An 18254-nucleotide genomic window follows, 5' to 3' on the forward strand; every position below is an offset into this window, starting at 1 on the left:
TTCGGGCAACACCTCAGATATTGGAAGACTGCTATCTCGTCACCCCAAGTCTTTCTTTTCATTCCAAAGTCTCCTCTTTCCAGTTGTCCATTTTAACTGTGTATTTTTTTAGAATGGCACCTCTTTTTTCAGGAATTACACTGGTTGCCTTAAGCAAGCCCGGACATGCCAAAGGATCAGCCGAGGTTGTTTCCACCAAATAGCAAATTGAACCGAGGAAAAACAAGAATAAAAACAAAGGATGCTTTAAAAAGGAAGCGATTCCTAAGAAACCCCGTAATGGATTCCTGACGCTTCTTTCAACGGATCGAACGCAACTATTTTTAGGTCTTAAAAAATGCTTAAAGCTATACTTAGCAACGCAGGATGTCTAGCTTTAGGAGGATGGGCTGCCTGCGCTGCGGCTCTCGGGCCTCAGAGATCGAGAGAGATCCAAACACAAGATACAGGTCGCGAATTAAAACGAAAAGATCCATCCTTCCGAGTGGACGGGTTGTGTTTTCATTGGCTACCAAAACCCTTAAAAGGATGGAGTGGGGAAGAGAAAGAAATATCCCCCAAGCCAGCCTGTTTCAACCCCCCTCTGGTTTCTGAAAGCATCTTCGGAAATGCCTGAGCCAGCAGCATCCCAATAACGTCACCTGCATCCCTGAGAGGAGGCTGTCTCCGAGGCAACAGGGGTCCGGGTATCGCCCAATGGCATGCTGGCATCCAAGCTCTGGTGGCGCCAACAAGGAAGCAGGTAGGGGAATCTGGGGAGATGGGAGCATCCTGCCTTTGAAAAATTATTTTTTATTATTTTAGATTTTTCCCCCCCTCCTGCCTTTATCATAAATCAAGGCAGTAAACATACCTAATAGGCCTTCCTCCTCCTATTTTCCCCACAACAGCAACCCTTGATCGTTTATGAAGATGACGAAGACCACGGGGCCCCAATTTTAATTCTTAAAAAGTTGCCAAGAATGAAGAAACCCTGGTTTAACCCCGTGAGGTGGGTCGGGATGAGAGAAAGGGACTGGTTCAAAGTCACCCAGCTGGCTTTCGTGCCTAAGGTGGGATTAGAACTCACAATCTCCTAGTGATCGGCCCCAAGTCACCCAGTCAGCTTTCTTACCTAAGCGGGGACTCAAATTATCTATTGTGTGAATACACCAGGTAACCTACTTGGCAAATTTGTGGCAGTGTTTGGCAACCTTGGCCATTTGAATGTGGGTGGACTTCAACTCCCAGAATTTCACAATCAACATTGGAATTCTGGGAGTTGAAGTCCACTCTCCTAAAAGCACGTTGGCTGAGGAATTATGGGAGTTGAAGTCCACCCATCTTAAAGCCTGCTAGCTGGGGAATTCTGGGAGTTGAAGTCCACTCTCCTAAAAGCATGTTGGCTGGGGAATTCTGGGAGTTGAAGTCCACCCATCTTAAAGCCTGCTAGCTGGGGAATTCTGGGAGTTTAAATTCACCCATCTTTAAGCACTGCTAGCTGGGGAATTCTGGGAGTTGAAATCCACTCTCCTAAAAGCATGTTGGCTGGGGAATTATGGGAGTTGAAGTCCGCCCATTTTAAAGCCTGCTAGCTGGGGAATTCTGGGAGTTGAAGTCCACCCATCTTAAAGCCTGCTAGCTAGGGAATTCTGGGAGTTGAAGTCCATCCTCCTCAAAGACTGCTGGCCGAGTAATTCTGGGAGTTGAAATCCACCCATCTTAAAGCCTGCTAGCTGGGGAATTCTGGGAGTTGAAGTCCACCCATTTTAAAGCATGCTGGCTGGGGAATTCTGGGAGTTGAAGTCCACCCTTAAAGCATGCTGGCTCAGTAATTCTGGGAGTTGAAGTCCATTCTCCTTAAAGCCAGCTAGCTGGGGAATTATGGGAATTGAAGTCCATCCTTAAAGCATGCTGGCTGAGGAATTCTGGGAGTTGAAGTCCACCCTCCTTAACCCATGCTGACTGAGGAGTTGAAATCCACCATCTCTTCAAGTGGTCAAGGCTGAGAAACACTGGCCTGTGGTATTGTGCAAAGCCAGAATGCTGTGTTCATCCAGGACATGAACCACACCTCTTGAGTGATTGCAATTCTTCTCGCCTCTGATCTTCAGGACCACAAAAATTCTCCGTGGCTCGGACAAACAGCCACCCTATGGACCAATCCCACCAACTACCATCCAAGCCATGACTGAAGATCTAGTGAAATGCACTAGATCCTTTCCCCAATCTTCCTCTTTCAATCTTGGCTTGGTCCCAGAATCTTCCTTTTTCAATCTCGGTTTTAATTCCGGGCATGCATTAAACACTCAAGAGACTGTGTTTGGGTCTTGGGTGGGCCCCAAGCTGGATGAAAAGATTTCCCCTTCAATTGAATTGAATCGAATTCTTTATTGTCATGGTACGTATATACACAGTATACATACAATGAAATTTCATGGATGTCTCCCCCTAGTGCCCCCCTCCACACCCCCACACCCATTTTCATCCTGCCTGGTAAAGGCATCAGGGAAATTAAGCATCCAGCCTTCAGAAGAATGACTGGTCCATTGCCATGGAAACTGTGCCTGGAATCCCATGGCAATGGTTGCTTGGTGATGAACCCTGGACCAATCACATGCTTGCAGAGTAGCGTTTCACAACCTTGGCTGCTTGAAGATGGGTGGACTTCAACTCCCAGAATTCCCCAGCCAGCTAGGCTGGCTGGGGAATTCTGGGAGTTGAAGTCCACCCATCTTCAAGCTGTCGAAGCCTGACAAGCAGCCCTGAAAAAAAATTGGCAAGGGTACCATGGAGTGATCGGGGCACCATTCTCGGTTGCTAGAACGGTCACCCCAAAGCGCCATAGCAACAAGCCCCGCCTTTTCCTTTCTCCCGACAACAGCAGTATCCTGGCAACAGGGAGCCAGCGTCTTCCTTGCACGCCCCCCACCCCCAAATCCCACCCAGCGGGATGCTCCTCTCAGCAACAGTGCATCACCTGGTGCCCTTCCTCTCTTAGCAACCAAGCAGGGGGTCTTCATCCCCGCTGTTTCCTGGCTGTCTGGATTGGCTGATCCTACAGGATGACCCAAATCAGACACTGGTCAAGCCAGAGAGTTTGCAATAGTGCTACTGTGTCTGTCTGTCTGTCTGTCTGTCTGTCTGTCTGTCTGTCTATCTATCTATCTATCTATCTATCTATCTATCTATCATCTATCTATCTATCTATCTATCTATCTATCTATCTATCTATCTATCTATTATCTATCTATCTATCTATCTATCTATCTATCTATCTATTATCTATCTATCTATCTATCTATCTATCTATCTATCTATCTATCTATCTATCTATCTATCTATCTATCTATCTATCTATCTATCTATCTATCTATCTATCTATCTATCTATCTATCTATCTATCTATATCTATCTATCTATCTATCTATCTATCTATCATCTATCTATCTATCTATCTATCTATCTATCTATCTATCTATCTATCTATCTATCCCTATCTATCTATCTATCTATCTATCTATCTATCTTCTTCAGATGGTGAGCTTGGGTTGCAAACGTCAAATTCCAGCATTTTCCAAGAATAACAGAGTTGGAGGGGGACCTTAGAGGCCCTCTAGCCCACTCCCCGGTGCTCAAGCAAAAAAAAACCTAGAGCGTTTCAGACAAAATGGCTGCCCAGTTGCTTTTTAAAAGTATTGTATTCCCCCACAACTTCTGGAGGCAAGCCAGGATTATCCTCTGAGAATGAGAGACAAACCACACCCAGTTCTGCTGGGTGCTTCACCCGAAATCTGGGTTAAGAACGGTTGCATTCACACTACATTCTAGGCCAAAGGAAAGTCACACCCACCAAGCTATGCCACACCCACAGAACCGGCAGAATGGGACATTTTGGTACGGACCAGTAGTGGGATTCAAATTTTTTTTTACTACCGGTTCTGTGGGTGTGGGGCGCAAACCGAATAGAAGAGCCAGCCAGGACCTCATACAGAGAAAAGTGGAGGTTTGACTTCCCGTATCAATCCCCTTCCGGTCTCACTGGAATGATGGTTCAAACAATTCATGGTTTTGCAATCTAAAAGAACGGAAGGAAAAACAAATCAACGGTGACTTTGGTATCTCTGCCCAAGGTTAGATCCCTCTCCGTGGGTTAAGAAGGCTTTCGGAGCACAAACCATCTTGGGTGCTTCGTGACACCGAAAGAGTCAGGAAAGGAAGCTGTGTTTCAGCAAGTGGCAGGATCAGAGCCAGGTTAGTTTCGTAGTTAAGCCACCAGGCTAGAAAGCTGGCAGGTGGTGAGTTCTAGTCCTGCTTTAGACATGAAAGCCGGCCGGGTGATCGGGCCAGTCACCAGAAGTTTAAAGAGAGGAGTGGGGAAAGAAGAGAATTCGTCTCCTAGGTCTAGATTCTATATATCGTAACAATATGTTGATCTGTCTACCTACTTACCTATCCACCCACCTACCTATCATCTATCATTTTTCTCTATCAATCATCTATCTCTAGTTAGCTAGCTCATCTCTCTCTCTCTCTCTCTCTTCTCTCTATCTCATCTATTGACTGACCCACCTGTTTACCTATGTACCTTCCCAACTCTCTGTGTATCTATCCATCTGTACATCCATCCCTCCACAGTATCTATCATTTATCTATCTGCCTCTGTCCATTTGTCCATCCATGCATCCTATCTCTCTCTCTAACACCTACCTACCTATCTACCTCCTATCTATCTATCCTACCTACTATCTATCTATCTATCTAAAGCGGCTCTATCTATCTCTAGAACATGGTGAGTTCTAGTCTGCCTTATCTATCTATCATCTAGTCTATCTATCAGGAAAGTATCTATCTATCTATCTATCTATCTATCTATCTATCTATCTCTAGTCTATGAAAGGCAGCTGGATGACTTTGACCAATCCCACCAGGAGCGGTGTTTACCTATGTACCTTCCCAACTCTCTGTCTATCTATCCATCTGTACATCCATCCCTCCACAGTATCTATCATTTATCTATCTGTCTCTGTCCATTTGTCCATCCATGCATCCTATCTCTCTCTCTAACATCTATCTACCTAGTCCTACCTACCTACCTACCTACCAATCACCAGGAATCTAGTCCTAGCCTTAAGCATGAAAGTCGGCTGGGTGACTGGGCCAATCACCAGAAGATGATGGTCCGCCTTAGGCATGAAAGACAGCTGGGTGACTTTGGGCCAACCACCAGTCGGTGAGTTCTAGTCCTTTAGGCATGAAGGACATGAAAGCTGAAGCGCTGGGTGACTTTGGGCCAATCACTAGTCGGTGGTTCTAGTCCCGCCTTAGGCATGAATGGGTGACTTTGGCCAATCACCAGGAGTCTGAGTCTTCCTGCCTTAGGCATGAAACACTTTGGAAAGTTGGATGAGGCATGAAGCGCTGGGTGACTTTGGGCCAATCACCAGGAGGGGAGTTCTAGTCCGCCTTAGGCATGAAAGGCAGTGGGTGACTTTGGGCCAATCACCAGGAGACAGGTGAGTTCTAGTCCGCCTCAGGCATGAAAGCTGCTGGGTGACTTTGGGCCAATCACCAGGAGACAATGGAGTTCTAGTTCCGCCTTACCATGAAACCAGCTGGGAGACTTTGGGCCAATCACCAGGAGACACTGAGTTCTAGTCCCACCTTAGGCATGAAAGGCAGCTGGGTGACTTCGGGTCAATCACCAGGAGACGGTGAGTTCTAGTCCCGCCTTAGGCATGAAAGCCAGCTGGGTGACTTTGGACCAATCAGCAGGAGTCAGTGAGTTCTAGTCCCGCCTTAGGCATGAAAGGTGACTTTGGCATGGAGACGGGAGTTCTTCCGCCTTAGGCATGTGTCCAATCACCAGGAGACGGTGAGTTCTAGTCCTGCCTTAGGCAGGCAAAGGCAACTGGGTGTCTTTGGGCCAATCACCAGGAGACGGTGAGTTCTATTCTCGACTTAGGCAGGAAAGTCGGCTGGGTGACTTTGAGCCAGTCCCTTCTCTCTCCGCTCAGCCCAACCTCACAGGGTTGCTGTCATGAGGAAAAGAGGAAGAGGAAGGTGTGCTGGATACGCTCGCCTCCTTGAGTTGTTCACAAAACCGGTCGGCGACAAATAAAACAAAGAAATAAAACAAAAAGAGCCTGCGAGCAATCGGAGCATTAAAAACAGAAAAGTTACGTCAACGACCGGGGAGCTCCGCTCTGTGCGTTAAGAAGCTCCGTGTAAAGGAAGGGGGAAGCGCTGTTGCAAGAGGCCGCCTCTTCCCAAAGCAAGATGAAGACGCTGGCATCCATGTGCAGGCAGCTTATGGGGAGGAAAAGGAGAGATTCCAGCCCAAAACCGAGACAAGAGGGTGCCCACAAGGCAAGCAACTAACCAGATTTGTGCAGGACCCACAAACCGCCCGGAGAAGGAGCTTTCTGCCTTGTTGCCTGCTGAACACTGATTCCTTGGTGCCTGGCAGAGGTGCGGAGCCCAGCACCATGACTCAGGCATGCGAGGGGGGAGGCAGCTCCCCCTCCCCCCCCCCTAAAAAAAACTGCAGCAAGCAGACGGGGAAACAGATACTCAGTGGTTGGTTCCTGATGGTAACTCAAGCTCCATCCTTGGTGGGTTTGCAAGGCGCCCCCCTCCCACTGTTGGGTTCTGGACAGCGATTCTTGCAGCCGGTGGGTGGTTGTCCACCTCCGTCATACGGATGACCAGTTCCAGCCCTCTGGTTCCTCACCTGGCTCACCTGGCTGCAGAAGGACATCCTGGATTGCTATTCTCTGCCTGCTGCTGAGGACCACTAGGGTTGCCAGCAGAAGTGGGGCGAAGGATATGTCCCAACAAGGAGGCACTGAAGAAGACTTGGGTGGCACCCCAACACAGGTGAGCAGCATGTAAAGTGTGTGTGTGGTGTGTGGTGTGTGTGGTGTGGGCGTGAGCTTTCAGCCAGAGGTGGCTGGCTCTCAGCTCGGACATCCAGGGTGACCACGGGGGAGGGAGCCACGGGAGAAAGAAAAAAAAACAGGAAAAGTGCAGGGGTGATTCAGAGGCAGCGTTTGGATCCCAGCTCCTGAATGACTCCAGGTGAGGGCAGAGACAAACAAACCCACCAGGTTTACCCTGTTAAGAAAATGCAGCTGCTCGTTTTGGGCAACATCTGTTTAAAGAGACACAACCAGGAGTGGGGAAAGAAGAGAATTTGCCTCCTGGGTCCAGATTCTATGTATCGTACCTATATGTTGATCTGTCTACCTACTTACCTCTCCACCCACCCACCTTTTATCTATCATTTTTTTCCTCTATCAATCATCTATCTCTAGTTAGCTAGCTCATCTCTCTCTCTCTCTCTCTCTCTCTCTCTCTCTCATCTATCATCTATCTATCTCATCTATTGACTGGCCCATCTGTTTACCTACGTACCTTCCCCACTCTCTGTCTGTCTATCTATCCATCTGTACATCCATCTACAGTATCTGCCATCTATCTGTCTCTGTCCATTTGTCCATCCATCCTATCTATCTATCTATCTATCTATCTATCTATCTATCTATCTATCTATCTACTTACCTACCTACCTACCATCTATCTAATCGTTTGTCTATTCTCTCTCTAATACCCTCCCTTTATACTCTTTCCCCCTATAATTTATATGACATATCTCTAATATTCTGTCACTATTCTTTCTATCATCTATCGCCATCTCTATCTATCTATCTATCTATCTATCTATCTATCTATCTATCTATCTATCTATCTATCATCATCTATCTATCTATCTATATCTATCACTATCATTCATCTATCTATCTATCTATCTATCCCAGCCTATCTATCTATCCATTTATCTATTCTATCTATCTATCTATCTATCTATCTATCTATCTATCTATCTATCTATCTATCTATCTATCTATCTATCTATCTATCTATCTATCTATCTATCTATCTATCTATCTATCTATCTATCTATCTATCTATCTATCCATCCATTCATTTATCTATCTATCTATCTATCTATCTATCTATCTATCTATCTATCCTCTTCTATCTATCTATCTATCTATCTATCTATCTATCTATCTATCTATCTATCTATCTCTATCTATCTATCTATCTATCATCTATCTATCTATCTATCTATCTATCTATCTATCTATCTATCTATCTATCTATCTCTATCTATCTCTAACTATCTATCTAGCTCTATCTACCTACCTACCTACCTACCTCTATCATCCCTATCTCATCTGTCTACCTATCTATCCACTCACCTGTCCATCCATCGACCCATTCATAAGGCAGGAGGAATGTGTGAAGAGGGCATTTGTGGAGGTCTGGAGGAAAGGGGATGATGCCCCACACCTGGTTTGATTCCAAAATGGCCTTGAGGTTTCTTTCTTTTCCTGGCTGCTGTCACTCTAAGTTGGGCTTGAGGGAACCGGGTCCCGAGCAGGGAAAGGGGACCACTGCCAAGCCCTTCGGGATGCTGTGCAAATATCACGTGAGCAGCCGAGTCAGCCTGCATCGTTTTAACTTTGATTAAGCGTCTAGGGGACCCTGGTTGCAGAATTTTGTGAAACCCAGTTCCTTGAGCGAGTACAGGTAATCCTCGTCTTACAGTAATTCATTTAGTGACCATTCAAAGTTACAAAGAAAGAGAGAAAGAAAAAAGAAAAAGGAAAGTAAGAAAGAAAGAAAGAAAGGGAGGAAGGAAGGAAGGAACAAAGGGAGCGAGGGAGCAAAGAAGGGATGAAGGGAAGGAGGAAAGGAGGGAGGGAGGGAGGAAGAAGCGAGGAGAAGGGAAGGGAGGGAGGAAGAAAGGGAGGAAGGAGAAGGAAGGGAGGAGGGAGGAAGAAAGGAAAGGAAAAGAAAGGGGAGGAGGAAGGAAAGAAGGAAGGGGAGGGAGGGAGGAAGGGAGGAAGAAGGAAGGGAGGGAGGGAGAAAGGGAGAGAGGGAAAGGGAGGAGGAAGAAAGAAGGGAGGAAGAAGAAGGAGGGGAGGGAGAGGGAGGAAGAAGGAAAGGGAAAGGGAGGAGGAAGAAAGAAGGGAGGAAGGAAAGAAGAATGGAAGGGAGGGAGGAAAGAGGGAGGAGAAGCGGAGGGGAGGGAAGAATGGAAAGGAAAGGAGGAGGAAAGAAAGAAGGGAGGAAGGAAAGAAGGAAGGAAGGGGAAAGGAGGAAGGGAGGGAAAGGGAGGGAGGAAAGAAAGAGGGAGGAGGAAGAAAGAAAGGAAGGGAGGGAGGGACAGGATTTTCTGCCTTGTCAAACCAAGAAAATTATTACAATTGCATAGACCTTCCTTCCTTCCTTCCTTCCTTCCTTCCTTCCTTCCTTCCTTCCTTCCTCCCTCCCTCCCTCCCTCCCTCCCTCCCTCCCTCCCTCCTTCCCTCCCTCCCTCCGCCTACTATTGCAACCCGTCTTGGCTTCTTTCCAGCCGAGGCAAGGATGGCTGACTTTCCCACCATCCGTCCTCATCTGTATGGAGGCAGTTCCCATGGCAACGGCCAATCGGGGAAAAAAAAGAGGATGCTGCCAGCCCAGGCCCAGCCAGCTGGGCAGGCTGGCTTCATGGATAGGTTTGGCGGGGAGGGGGGGGCAGGGGAGGGATGCCCTGGGTTTGCCACCCACAGGGAGGTAGCGCCCGTTTTCTGCGTACCCACAACCAGCTTCTGATTCCAAGGGGTGCAAGGGAGCCCCAATTTTGAAGGAAGATCCTGGTGGCATCACCCTTCATCATTTGTCAGACCTCTCCTGCCTCTTTGGGGGGCCCAGCCCCGCTCCTGTGCTACAGGCTGATGGTCCTGGGTTCAAGTGTTGATGGATGACTGGGGAACCTTCCCCCCCCAAATAATTTTCATTTGCAGTTTGAATCTTCTCTCTCTATAAAAAGCAAAATACCGCTCACGCCTCATCACAAAATCTCCAGAACCTTTGAAAGTTACAACGACACTGAAAAAGCGACTTACGGCTGTTTTTCATAGCTGTGACCCATAGCAGCATCCCCACAATCACCTGATTGACATTCAGATACCTGACGACTGACTCACATGTACGACAGTCGCAGTGTCCTGGCGTCATGCGATCCACCTTTTGTGAACTTCTGACAGGCAAAAATCAATGGCCAGATTCACTTAACAACTGGGGGGGGGGAAGGGAAGTTGTATAATGGGGCAAAAACTAACAACCAGCTCGCTTAGCAGCAGAGTTTTGGACTCAATGGTGGTCATAACTCGAGGACTACCTATAATTATGCTGATCCAGTTCTACAGAGGAATGATGGAGTCTGTCATCTGCACCTCTACAACTGTCTGGTTCGGTTCTGCAACCCAACAGGACAGACACAGACTCCAGAGAGGAATTAGGACTGCAGAAAAAACAATTACTACCCACCTGCCTTCAATGGAGGAACTTTTATACTGCACGAGTCAAAAAGAGGGCTGTGAAAATATTTACAGACCCCTCACATCCTGGATATATAAACTGTTTCAACTCCTTCCCTCGAAACGATGCTATAGAGCCCTGCACACCAGAACAACTAGACACAAGGACAGTTTTTCCCCGAACGCCATCACTCTGCTAAACAAATAATTCCCTCAACACTGTCCAACTATTGACAAAGTCTGCACTCCTATTACTATTAATCTTCTCATCACTCCTTTATCACCCATCCCCTCCCACTTGTGACTGTATGACTGTAACTTTGTCGCTTGTATCCTTATGATTTATATTGAGTGTTTCCTATTATGATTTGATTGGTTATTTGTACCCTATGACTATATTCTATTTACTATATAAGTCTATGACTATCATTAAATGTTATACCTTATGATTCTTGATGAATGTATCTTCTCTTCTCTTCTCTTCTCTTGTATTCTATTCTTTATTCTATCCTATCCTATATTTTAAATTCTATTCTATTCTTTATTCTATTCTATTCTGTTCTGTTTATTCTATATTCTATCCTATCCTATCCTATATTTTCTTTTCTATTCTTATTCTATTCTATTCTATTCTATTCTATTCTATTCTATTCTATTCTATTCTATTCTATTCTATTCTATTCTATTCTATTCCATTCCATTCTATTCCATTCCATTCCATTCCTTCTCTTATTCCATTCCATTCCACTTTATTCTGTTCTCTTCTTCTCTCTCTCCCCCATCTCCCTCTCTCTCTCTCCCTCTCCCCTCCTTCTCCTTCCCTCCTCTCTCTTCTCTCCATTCCTCATTCTATTCTGTGTAACCCAGTCTGACCTGACCCCTTGCTCCTTGCTGCAGGACTGATGGCCACGGCCGGAGAGCCCACGTGTGGCTGCCAGCGGGGTCCCAACATGGAGCAGGGCAAATGGTACGGCGTCCGTTCATACCTGCACCTGTTCTACGAGGACTGCACCGGCACCCATGTGGAGGACAATTTTGAAGACGCTGCTACGTCTCCCACCAAGGGCGGAGGACGGACCTCCGTCTTCTGGAAGGTGAGACCTTCCACCAGGAGCCAGGCACTCCTGCTTTGTGGCACGTTCCCTGAGCACATACAGAGTGCCTTCCCACCACGTCCAGATTGCAAGTGGGGAGATTATTTTATTGATTACACAAGGACTACCTGTAAGCAAAATGGCATAGCAGAACATAGCAAAAATTCAAAACATTCAAATTCGGATAGCTCTGGTCAATAAATAAATAGAGCATGGAAGAGATTAGGTTTTTAAAAAAATATATAACTTTACTAGTTCAATATCCGTGCTTTGCTACAAAACTATGTGGTCAGGCTTAGTTTTGGGGGAGGAAAATAAGTGGGGGGGAGGGAAGAAATTCTGCCTCTGCCTACCAGCATCCATCGGTATTCATCTGGCTAGTGTCCTGTCAGTGTATGAGAGAGCTGAGGGCTGTTTGGAAACTGAAACAGTATTTGCTGTGTGAGCAAGAAGGAGACAGCAAGGAGCCTGGGCGTGGCTTAGCTCAACTGTTCTGTACTAAAGCTGCTTGGTGCTGCTCTGAAACTGAAACTGAAACTCCTCTCCTCTGCTTGTGTTTTGCATTTGGAAGAGATTTCTTTTTTTCAGGTGGGGAGGGGGAGTAGAACTCCTTAGCATCAGAGCATGTTAATAATAATAATAATAATAGGAAATACTAATAGCTCTGATGGCCAAGTGCTAAGGCAGGACTTCCCTTGAGACCCTCACTCACTCTGATTATAACCTCTTTCCTTCCTTCCTTCCTTCCTTCCTTCCTTCCTTCCTTCCTTCCTTCCTTTCCTTTCCTTTCCTTTCCTTTCCTTTCCTTTCCTTTTCTTTCCTTCCTTCCTTTTCCTTCCCTCTTTATTCTCCTTCCTTGCTCCCTTCCCATCTTTCCTCCTTTTTCTTTGTCTCTTCCCTCTTTTCCTTTCCCCTCTCCTGCACCTTCTTGCATGCTCAAATGCAAAAGGGGAAACATTTGTCTTTTTTGTTTTGTTTTGAGTTTTGATAGCCCTCGTGCCAGCCAAAATGGGGCATGGGGGAGGGCCACCTGCACCCCCCCCCACACACACACACTCCATTTTTGGCCTGGACAGCCTCCCGCAGCGCACCACCAGCCAAAACGGGGCACCGTGTTTTTCCTGGCACAGGCCCCGCGGGCCAGCAGCCCATTGACTCGATCCGGCCCGTGGGCCTCGAGTTTGCCACCCCTGCTCTAAAAGGATGCAAATGACCAGCTGTCTTGCAAGGACTATAAATCCTTCCATTTCCCCACCGTCCCATTAAGAGCTGAAGAAGCTTCTTGGATGAGAAGCGAAACATCTTCAAAAGAAAAACGGAAAAACAACAAGAAAGTCCAGTTGCCTCTTGAAAAAAAAAAAAAAAGCACCTTTGGGTTAAAGACTCTAGAACCGTGATGGCAAAGCTATGGCACGCGTGCCACAGGTGACACGCAGAGCCATTTGTGCCCGGCACGCGAACTGCAGGCAAACTTACCTCACTGCGCAATGTGTGAGCCTCACAGCTGATTTTCGGCCGGTTTGAGGCCTTTTTCGGCCTCCCAGAGGCTCGAGGAAGGCTCCTGCAGGCTTTGCAGGCCGAAAACTAGGCCCGTTTCATCACTTCCTGTTTTTCCAAAAATACCAGAAGTGACGAAACCGCCTAGTTTTCGTCCCTGCAAAGCCTGCAGGAGCCTTCCTCAAGCCTCTGGGAGGCCAAAAAGGGCCTCAAACCGCCGAAAATCAGCTGTGAGGTACAGTTGCAGGTAAGGGGATGGTATGGATGGGTGGGGATTATGTGCGCATGCATAGGGGGTATAAGGGCGTGCATTGCCTTCTGGGTGCTGGCACGCGAGTGCGAGCGTGCAAGCGCGCACATAATTTTTGGAACAGGAGCCCAAAAAGGTTAGCCACCACTGCTCTAGAATGATGTTGAGACTCTAGAAAGAGGGCAGAGAAGAGCAACCAGGGTGATGAGGGGACTGGAAGCTAAAACATATGAAGAACGGTTACAGGAACTGGGCCTGGCTAGTCTAGGGAAGAGAAGGACCAGGGGAGACAGGAGAGCAGCCTTCCAATATTTGAGGGGCTGCCCCAGAGAGGAGGATGGGGGTCAAGCCATGTTCTAAAGCCCCTGAAGGCCAGACAAGGGATAATGGATGGAAACTGAACAAGGAGAGATTCAACCTGGAAATAAGGAGAAACTTTTTGACAGTGAGAACAATCAACACATGGAACAGAAGTTGCCCTCGGAAGTTGTGGGAGCTTCATCCCTGGAGGCTTTCAAAAAGAGACTGGACTGCCCTCTGTCAGAAATAGTGTAGGGTCTCCCGCTTGGGCAAGGGGTTGGACTAGATGACCTACAAGGTCCCTTCCAACTCTGATGATCTGTTATCTGTAAAGTGGCCACGTTGGGAGACACCCCCCACTTTAGGTCAAGCAGCTAAGTGGGAAAACATCTGATTCAGTGGCATAAATGTTGGGTTGGCGTCAAACATATGCTGGAAGGTTGCATACCATGTTTTCCCGAAAATAAGACCCTGCCTTATATTAAATTTTGCTCCAAAAGACGCATTAGGGCTTATTTTTCCGGTTAGGACTTATTTTCAGGGAAATACGGTTCCAAATGCATCCGTCTGGCTGACAATCTTAACTGGGGCTTATTTTGGGGGTAATTATAATACATAATATATTATGAGCATCCTTTAAAAAAAAATCAATGCTAGGGCTTATTTTCCAGTCGGGGCTTATTTTCAGGGAAACAGGGTAGGGCTTTTGAGGCAATTGGGGGTCCCAAGAGCTGATTTGCAGCCCCTTCCCCTTTCTGCTCAGGACACATCTGGAACCCACTTTGGTTAGCCTCTGGGGTGGCTCTGGTGCCATCTGCAGGCAAGGAGTGGATCTTAAGGTCAGTGTTTCACATCCTTGACCACTTTAAGGCAAGTGGACTTCAACTCCCAGAATACCTCAGCTGGAAATGCTTTTATATAGACTCTAGAAAAAGTGCAGAGAAGAGCAACCAGGAGGATTAGGGGACTGGAGGCTAAAATATACGATGAACGGTTGCAGGAACTGGGCCTGGCTAGTCTAGGGAAGAAGAGAAGGACCAGGGGAGACAGGAGAGCAGCCTTCCAATATTTGAGGGGCTGCCCCAGAGAGGAGGAAGGGGGTCAAGCCATGTTCTAAAGCACCTTTGAAGGTCAGACAAGGAATAATGGATGGAAACTGATCAAGGAGAGATTCAACCTGGACATAAGGGGAAACTTTCTGACAGTGAGAACAATCAAGCAGTGGAACAGAAGTTGCCTTTGGAAATTGTGGGAGCTTCATCCCTGGAGGCTTTCAAGAAGAGATTGAACTGCCATTTGTCAGATTTAACAGATAATCAGAGTTGGAAGGGACCTTGTAGGTCATCTAGTCCAACCCCCCGCCCAAGCGGGAGACCCTACACCATTTCTGACTAATGGCAGTCCAATCTCTTCTTGAAAGTCTCAAGTGATGGCGCTCCCACAACTTCTGAAGGCAACTTCTGTTCCATTGGTTAATTGTTCTCACTGTCAGAAAGCTTCTCCTTATTTCCAGGTTGAATCTCTCCTTGATCAGCTTCCATCCATTATTCCTTGTCTGGCCTTCGGGTGCCTTGGAGAATAGCTTGACCCCCTCCTCCTCCCTGTGGCAGCCCCTCAAATATTGGAAGACCGCTATCCTGTCTCCCCTGGTCCTTCTCTTTACTGGACCATCCAAGCTCAGTTTCTGTAACTGTTCTTCATATGTTTTAGCCTCCAGTCCCCTAAACATCCTGGTTGCTCTTCTCTGCACTTTTTCTAGAGGCTCAACATCTTTTTTATAGTGTGGTGACCAAAACTGGATGCAGTACTCTAGGTATGGTCTTACTAAGGCTTTATAGAGTGTTATTAGTACTTCCCTTGATCTTGATTGTTTCCCTCTGTTAACACAATTTACAAGTCAGAAATGGTGTAGAGTCTCTCGCTTGGGTGGTGGGCTGGACTAGATGACCTACAAGGTCCTCTTCCAACTCCGATTATTTGTTATCTGTTATTTAAGATTGATTTCAGTGTAGGAAGGTAAGAAGGCATCTGAGAACAGGACTGTGCATGGAAAGGCAGGGCAGACAGCTGGTCATTTGCATCCTTTTAGAGGGTCATTGAGACCACTTGGAAGTTTATGTGTCTTCAGGGTCACCTGAGTGGTGCAAATGGTTCCTATAGTCTGCAATTTTTCCTCTGGAAATCCATTCCTATTCCCACATCATTCAAAGAGGGGTCAATCCCAAATTGTATAGCTAAAAAACTATGGAGATTCCAAGCCATCCAGATCATGGTTGTCCCAAATGTGCTTTTTTTTCAGGAGGCAAACTGGACAAATGACCAGCTGCCTGCTAGGGATATAAATCCTTCCATTTCCCCACCATTCAGTCAGAGTTGAAGACGCTTCTTGGATGAGAAGTGAAATGTCTTCAAAGAAAAACCAAGGAAGTCCAGTTGCCTCCTGAAAAAAGCACTTTTGCGACAGTGGAAGAGTGAATAGCTGCTTTTATGCAACACACTAAACTTGGTTAGTGGTAACCTCGATTTGTTTAATTTTGGGCTTAGCCAGAGTTTCAGGCCTAGTTTGATAAATTAGCCTATTAGTACAGGTAATCCTTTAAACATTTGTTTAGAGACCATTCAAAGCTGCAACGGCGGTGAAAAAAGTGACTTTGACTGTTTCCCACACTTACGACCGTTGTAGCATCCCCCCCTGGTCACGCAATCAAAATTAAGATGCTTTGGTTACCGGCACATATTTATGATCGTTGCTGTATCTTGGGATCGTGTGATCCCTATTTGCCACCTTCAGACAAGCGAAGGCGAAGGGGGAAGCCAGATTTGTTTAATGACCACATGGCTCACTTTAACAACTGCAGCGATTTGCTTAATAATGGTGGCAAGAAAGGTTGCAAAATGGGACAGGATTCACTTAGTAACCATTTCGCTTAGCAACGGAAATGTTGTGCTCCGTTGGGGTCGAGGACTGCCTGTAAAACCTCCCAATGACCACTGCAAAGCATTCCTCGGAATTAGTGCACAAGGATACAGACAGACAGATGAACAGAGTTGGAAGGGGCCTCATAGATCATCCAGACCAACCCCGCCTGTTGTGGCGGCACCAGCGGCCAGTGGAACTGGTGGCAGACTCAGACAGTGAGGAGGTTGGGGAGGAACATGGGCCAGTCCTAGAGTCTGGGGAAGGCTCTGATGAGTTGTCAGAGGCAGAGATGGGGCCAGGGCCATCCGACAGTTATCAGCTGCCTTCAGAGTCGGAGATCAGTGGGGAAGAAGAACAGCTGGAGCCTGTTCCCAATGTGCGCATGCACAGAGCTGCCAGATGAAGGGAACAGCTGAGGAACAAGGGCCGACTTGGGAGTAAAGCCACAGGTGGACAGTGAATGGCTCCTCCCATAGGGAATAAAAGAGGAGTGAAAGGGGAGTGGGGTTTGCACTTAGTTCAATTCATTAGGGTGAAGACCTGTTCCTGACTCCTTGCCAAGTATTGTCTGCTCCAGAGTGGCGTTTGGAGGACATCAGCCTGGCAGCTCTCCCAGCCTGATCAAGGTCTGTAGTTGTGAAATCTCAGGAAAGACTTGTTTGTCGGGACTTTGCCGGAGAGGAATTCCCTTGAACCTAAATAAAAAGGGCTTTTATCGGGACGAGGAGTTCGGCTTCGTGATCTTGGGGATGTCTAGGCCAGGACGCTGCCCAAGCTGTCTCTCATTCTACCTTCTCGTTTCAAGGTGACGCTTTCCGTCGGGATTCTGCTGTTGCTGATCGGCCTGGCGGCTTTAACCACGGGGTCCCTCCTGCCCTCCAAGTTGGAAGACATTGGGGAAGCTGAGTTTGTGGTGCTGGACCAGCGAGCCGTAGAGTACAACGGTGCCCTGGGCATCTCCCGAGCTGTCGGGATGGTGCTGTGTGCCATTGCTGGGGTGCTGCTGGTCGCCTCGGTGTTGTCGTCCAGGCTTGGCAGAAGGAACCGGACTGGCGGCCCAGGTGAAGATGGCAAGGAAGAGCAGCTGTCTCCCATCTTGCCGGAGAATGCCCCTCATCCGTGGGGTGCCGTCGTCTCAGCGCCCCCTGCCCCTTTCCAAGTCTCCTGGGTACAGGGCGTCCAGCCGAAAAGAGAGGTGTGACTTGAGATTCATCAAAAGCTCTTAAGGCCGAGCATGTCTCACCTTTCAAGAGAGGTGTGGACTTCAATTCCCAGAATTCCCCAGCTCACATGCTTTAAGGAGATGGGACTTCAATTCCCAGAATTCCCCCAGCCAACATGCTTTAAGGAGATGGGACTTCAGTTCCCAGAATTCCCCCAGCCAACATGCTTTTAAGGAGATGGGACTTCAATTCCCAGAATTCCCCCAGCCCACATGCTTTTAAGGAGATGGGACTTCAATTCCCAGAATTCCCCCAGCCCACATGCTTTTTAAGGAGATGGGACTTCAATTCCCAGAATTCCCCAGCCCACATGCTTTTAAGGAGACGGGACTTCAATTCCCAGAATTCCCAGCCCACATGCTTTAAGGAGATGGGACTTCAATTCCCAGAATTCCCAGCCAACATGCTTTAAGGAGATGGGACTTCAATTCCCAGAATTCCCCAGCCCACATGCTTTAAGGAGATGGGACTTCAATTCCCAGAATTCCCCCAGCCCACATGCTTTAAGGAGATGGGACTTCAATTCCCAGAATTCCCCAGCCCACATGCTTTAAGGAGATGGGACTTCAATTCCCAGAATTCCCCCAGCCCACATGCTTTAAGGAGATGGGACTTCAA

At 47.3% G+C, this 18254-nt stretch overlaps 1 protein-coding gene across 3 annotated transcripts; it reads left to right on the top strand.

Annotated features, from left to right (window-relative positions):
* Positions 1-416: 416 nt before the first annotated feature.
* NRSN2 (neurensin 2) lies at positions 417-17690 on the top strand. Of its 3 annotated transcripts, none has more exons than XM_087959134.1 (3): positions 417-742; positions 11250-11446; positions 17219-17690. In XM_087959134.1, exons 1-3 carry the CDS (start codon positions 697-699, stop codon positions 17612-17614), a joined length of 639 nt encoding a protein of 212 aa, XP_087815260.1. In that variant the 5' UTR covers positions 417-696; the 3' UTR covers positions 17615-17690. The 3 variants fall into 3 exon arrangements, with proteins under 3 accessions (XP_087815260.1, XP_087815262.1, XP_087815261.1); XM_087959136.1 differs by lacking the exon at positions 417-742 and adding an exon at positions 5897-6874; XM_087959135.1 differs by lacking the exon at positions 417-742 and adding an exon at positions 5897-6858.
* Positions 17691-18254: the final 564 nt, after the last annotated feature.

Source organism: Notechis scutatus, chromosome 3 (genome assembly GCF_049901735.1).
Source record: "Notechis scutatus isolate UNSWTSFEM ecotype Mainland chromosome 3, rNotScu1.2, whole genome shotgun sequence".
Lineage (NCBI taxonomy): Eukaryota > Metazoa > Chordata > Lepidosauria > Squamata > Elapidae > Notechis > Notechis scutatus.

Bases quoted from the DNA above. Each gene is read 5' to 3' on its own strand.
- NRSN2 (XM_087959134.1), top strand. From the start codon at position 697: ATGGCATGCTGGCATCCAAGCTCTGGTGGCGCCAACAAGGAAGCAG. The intron at 743-11,249 runs GTAGGGGAATCT...TCCTTGCTGCAG, and splicing joins TGGCGCCAACAAGGAAGCAG to GACTGATGGCCACGGCCGGA. The intron at 11,447-17,218 runs GTGAGACCTTCC...TCTCGTTTCAAG, and splicing joins GGACCTCCGTCTTCTGGAAG to GTGACGCTTTCCGTCGGGAT.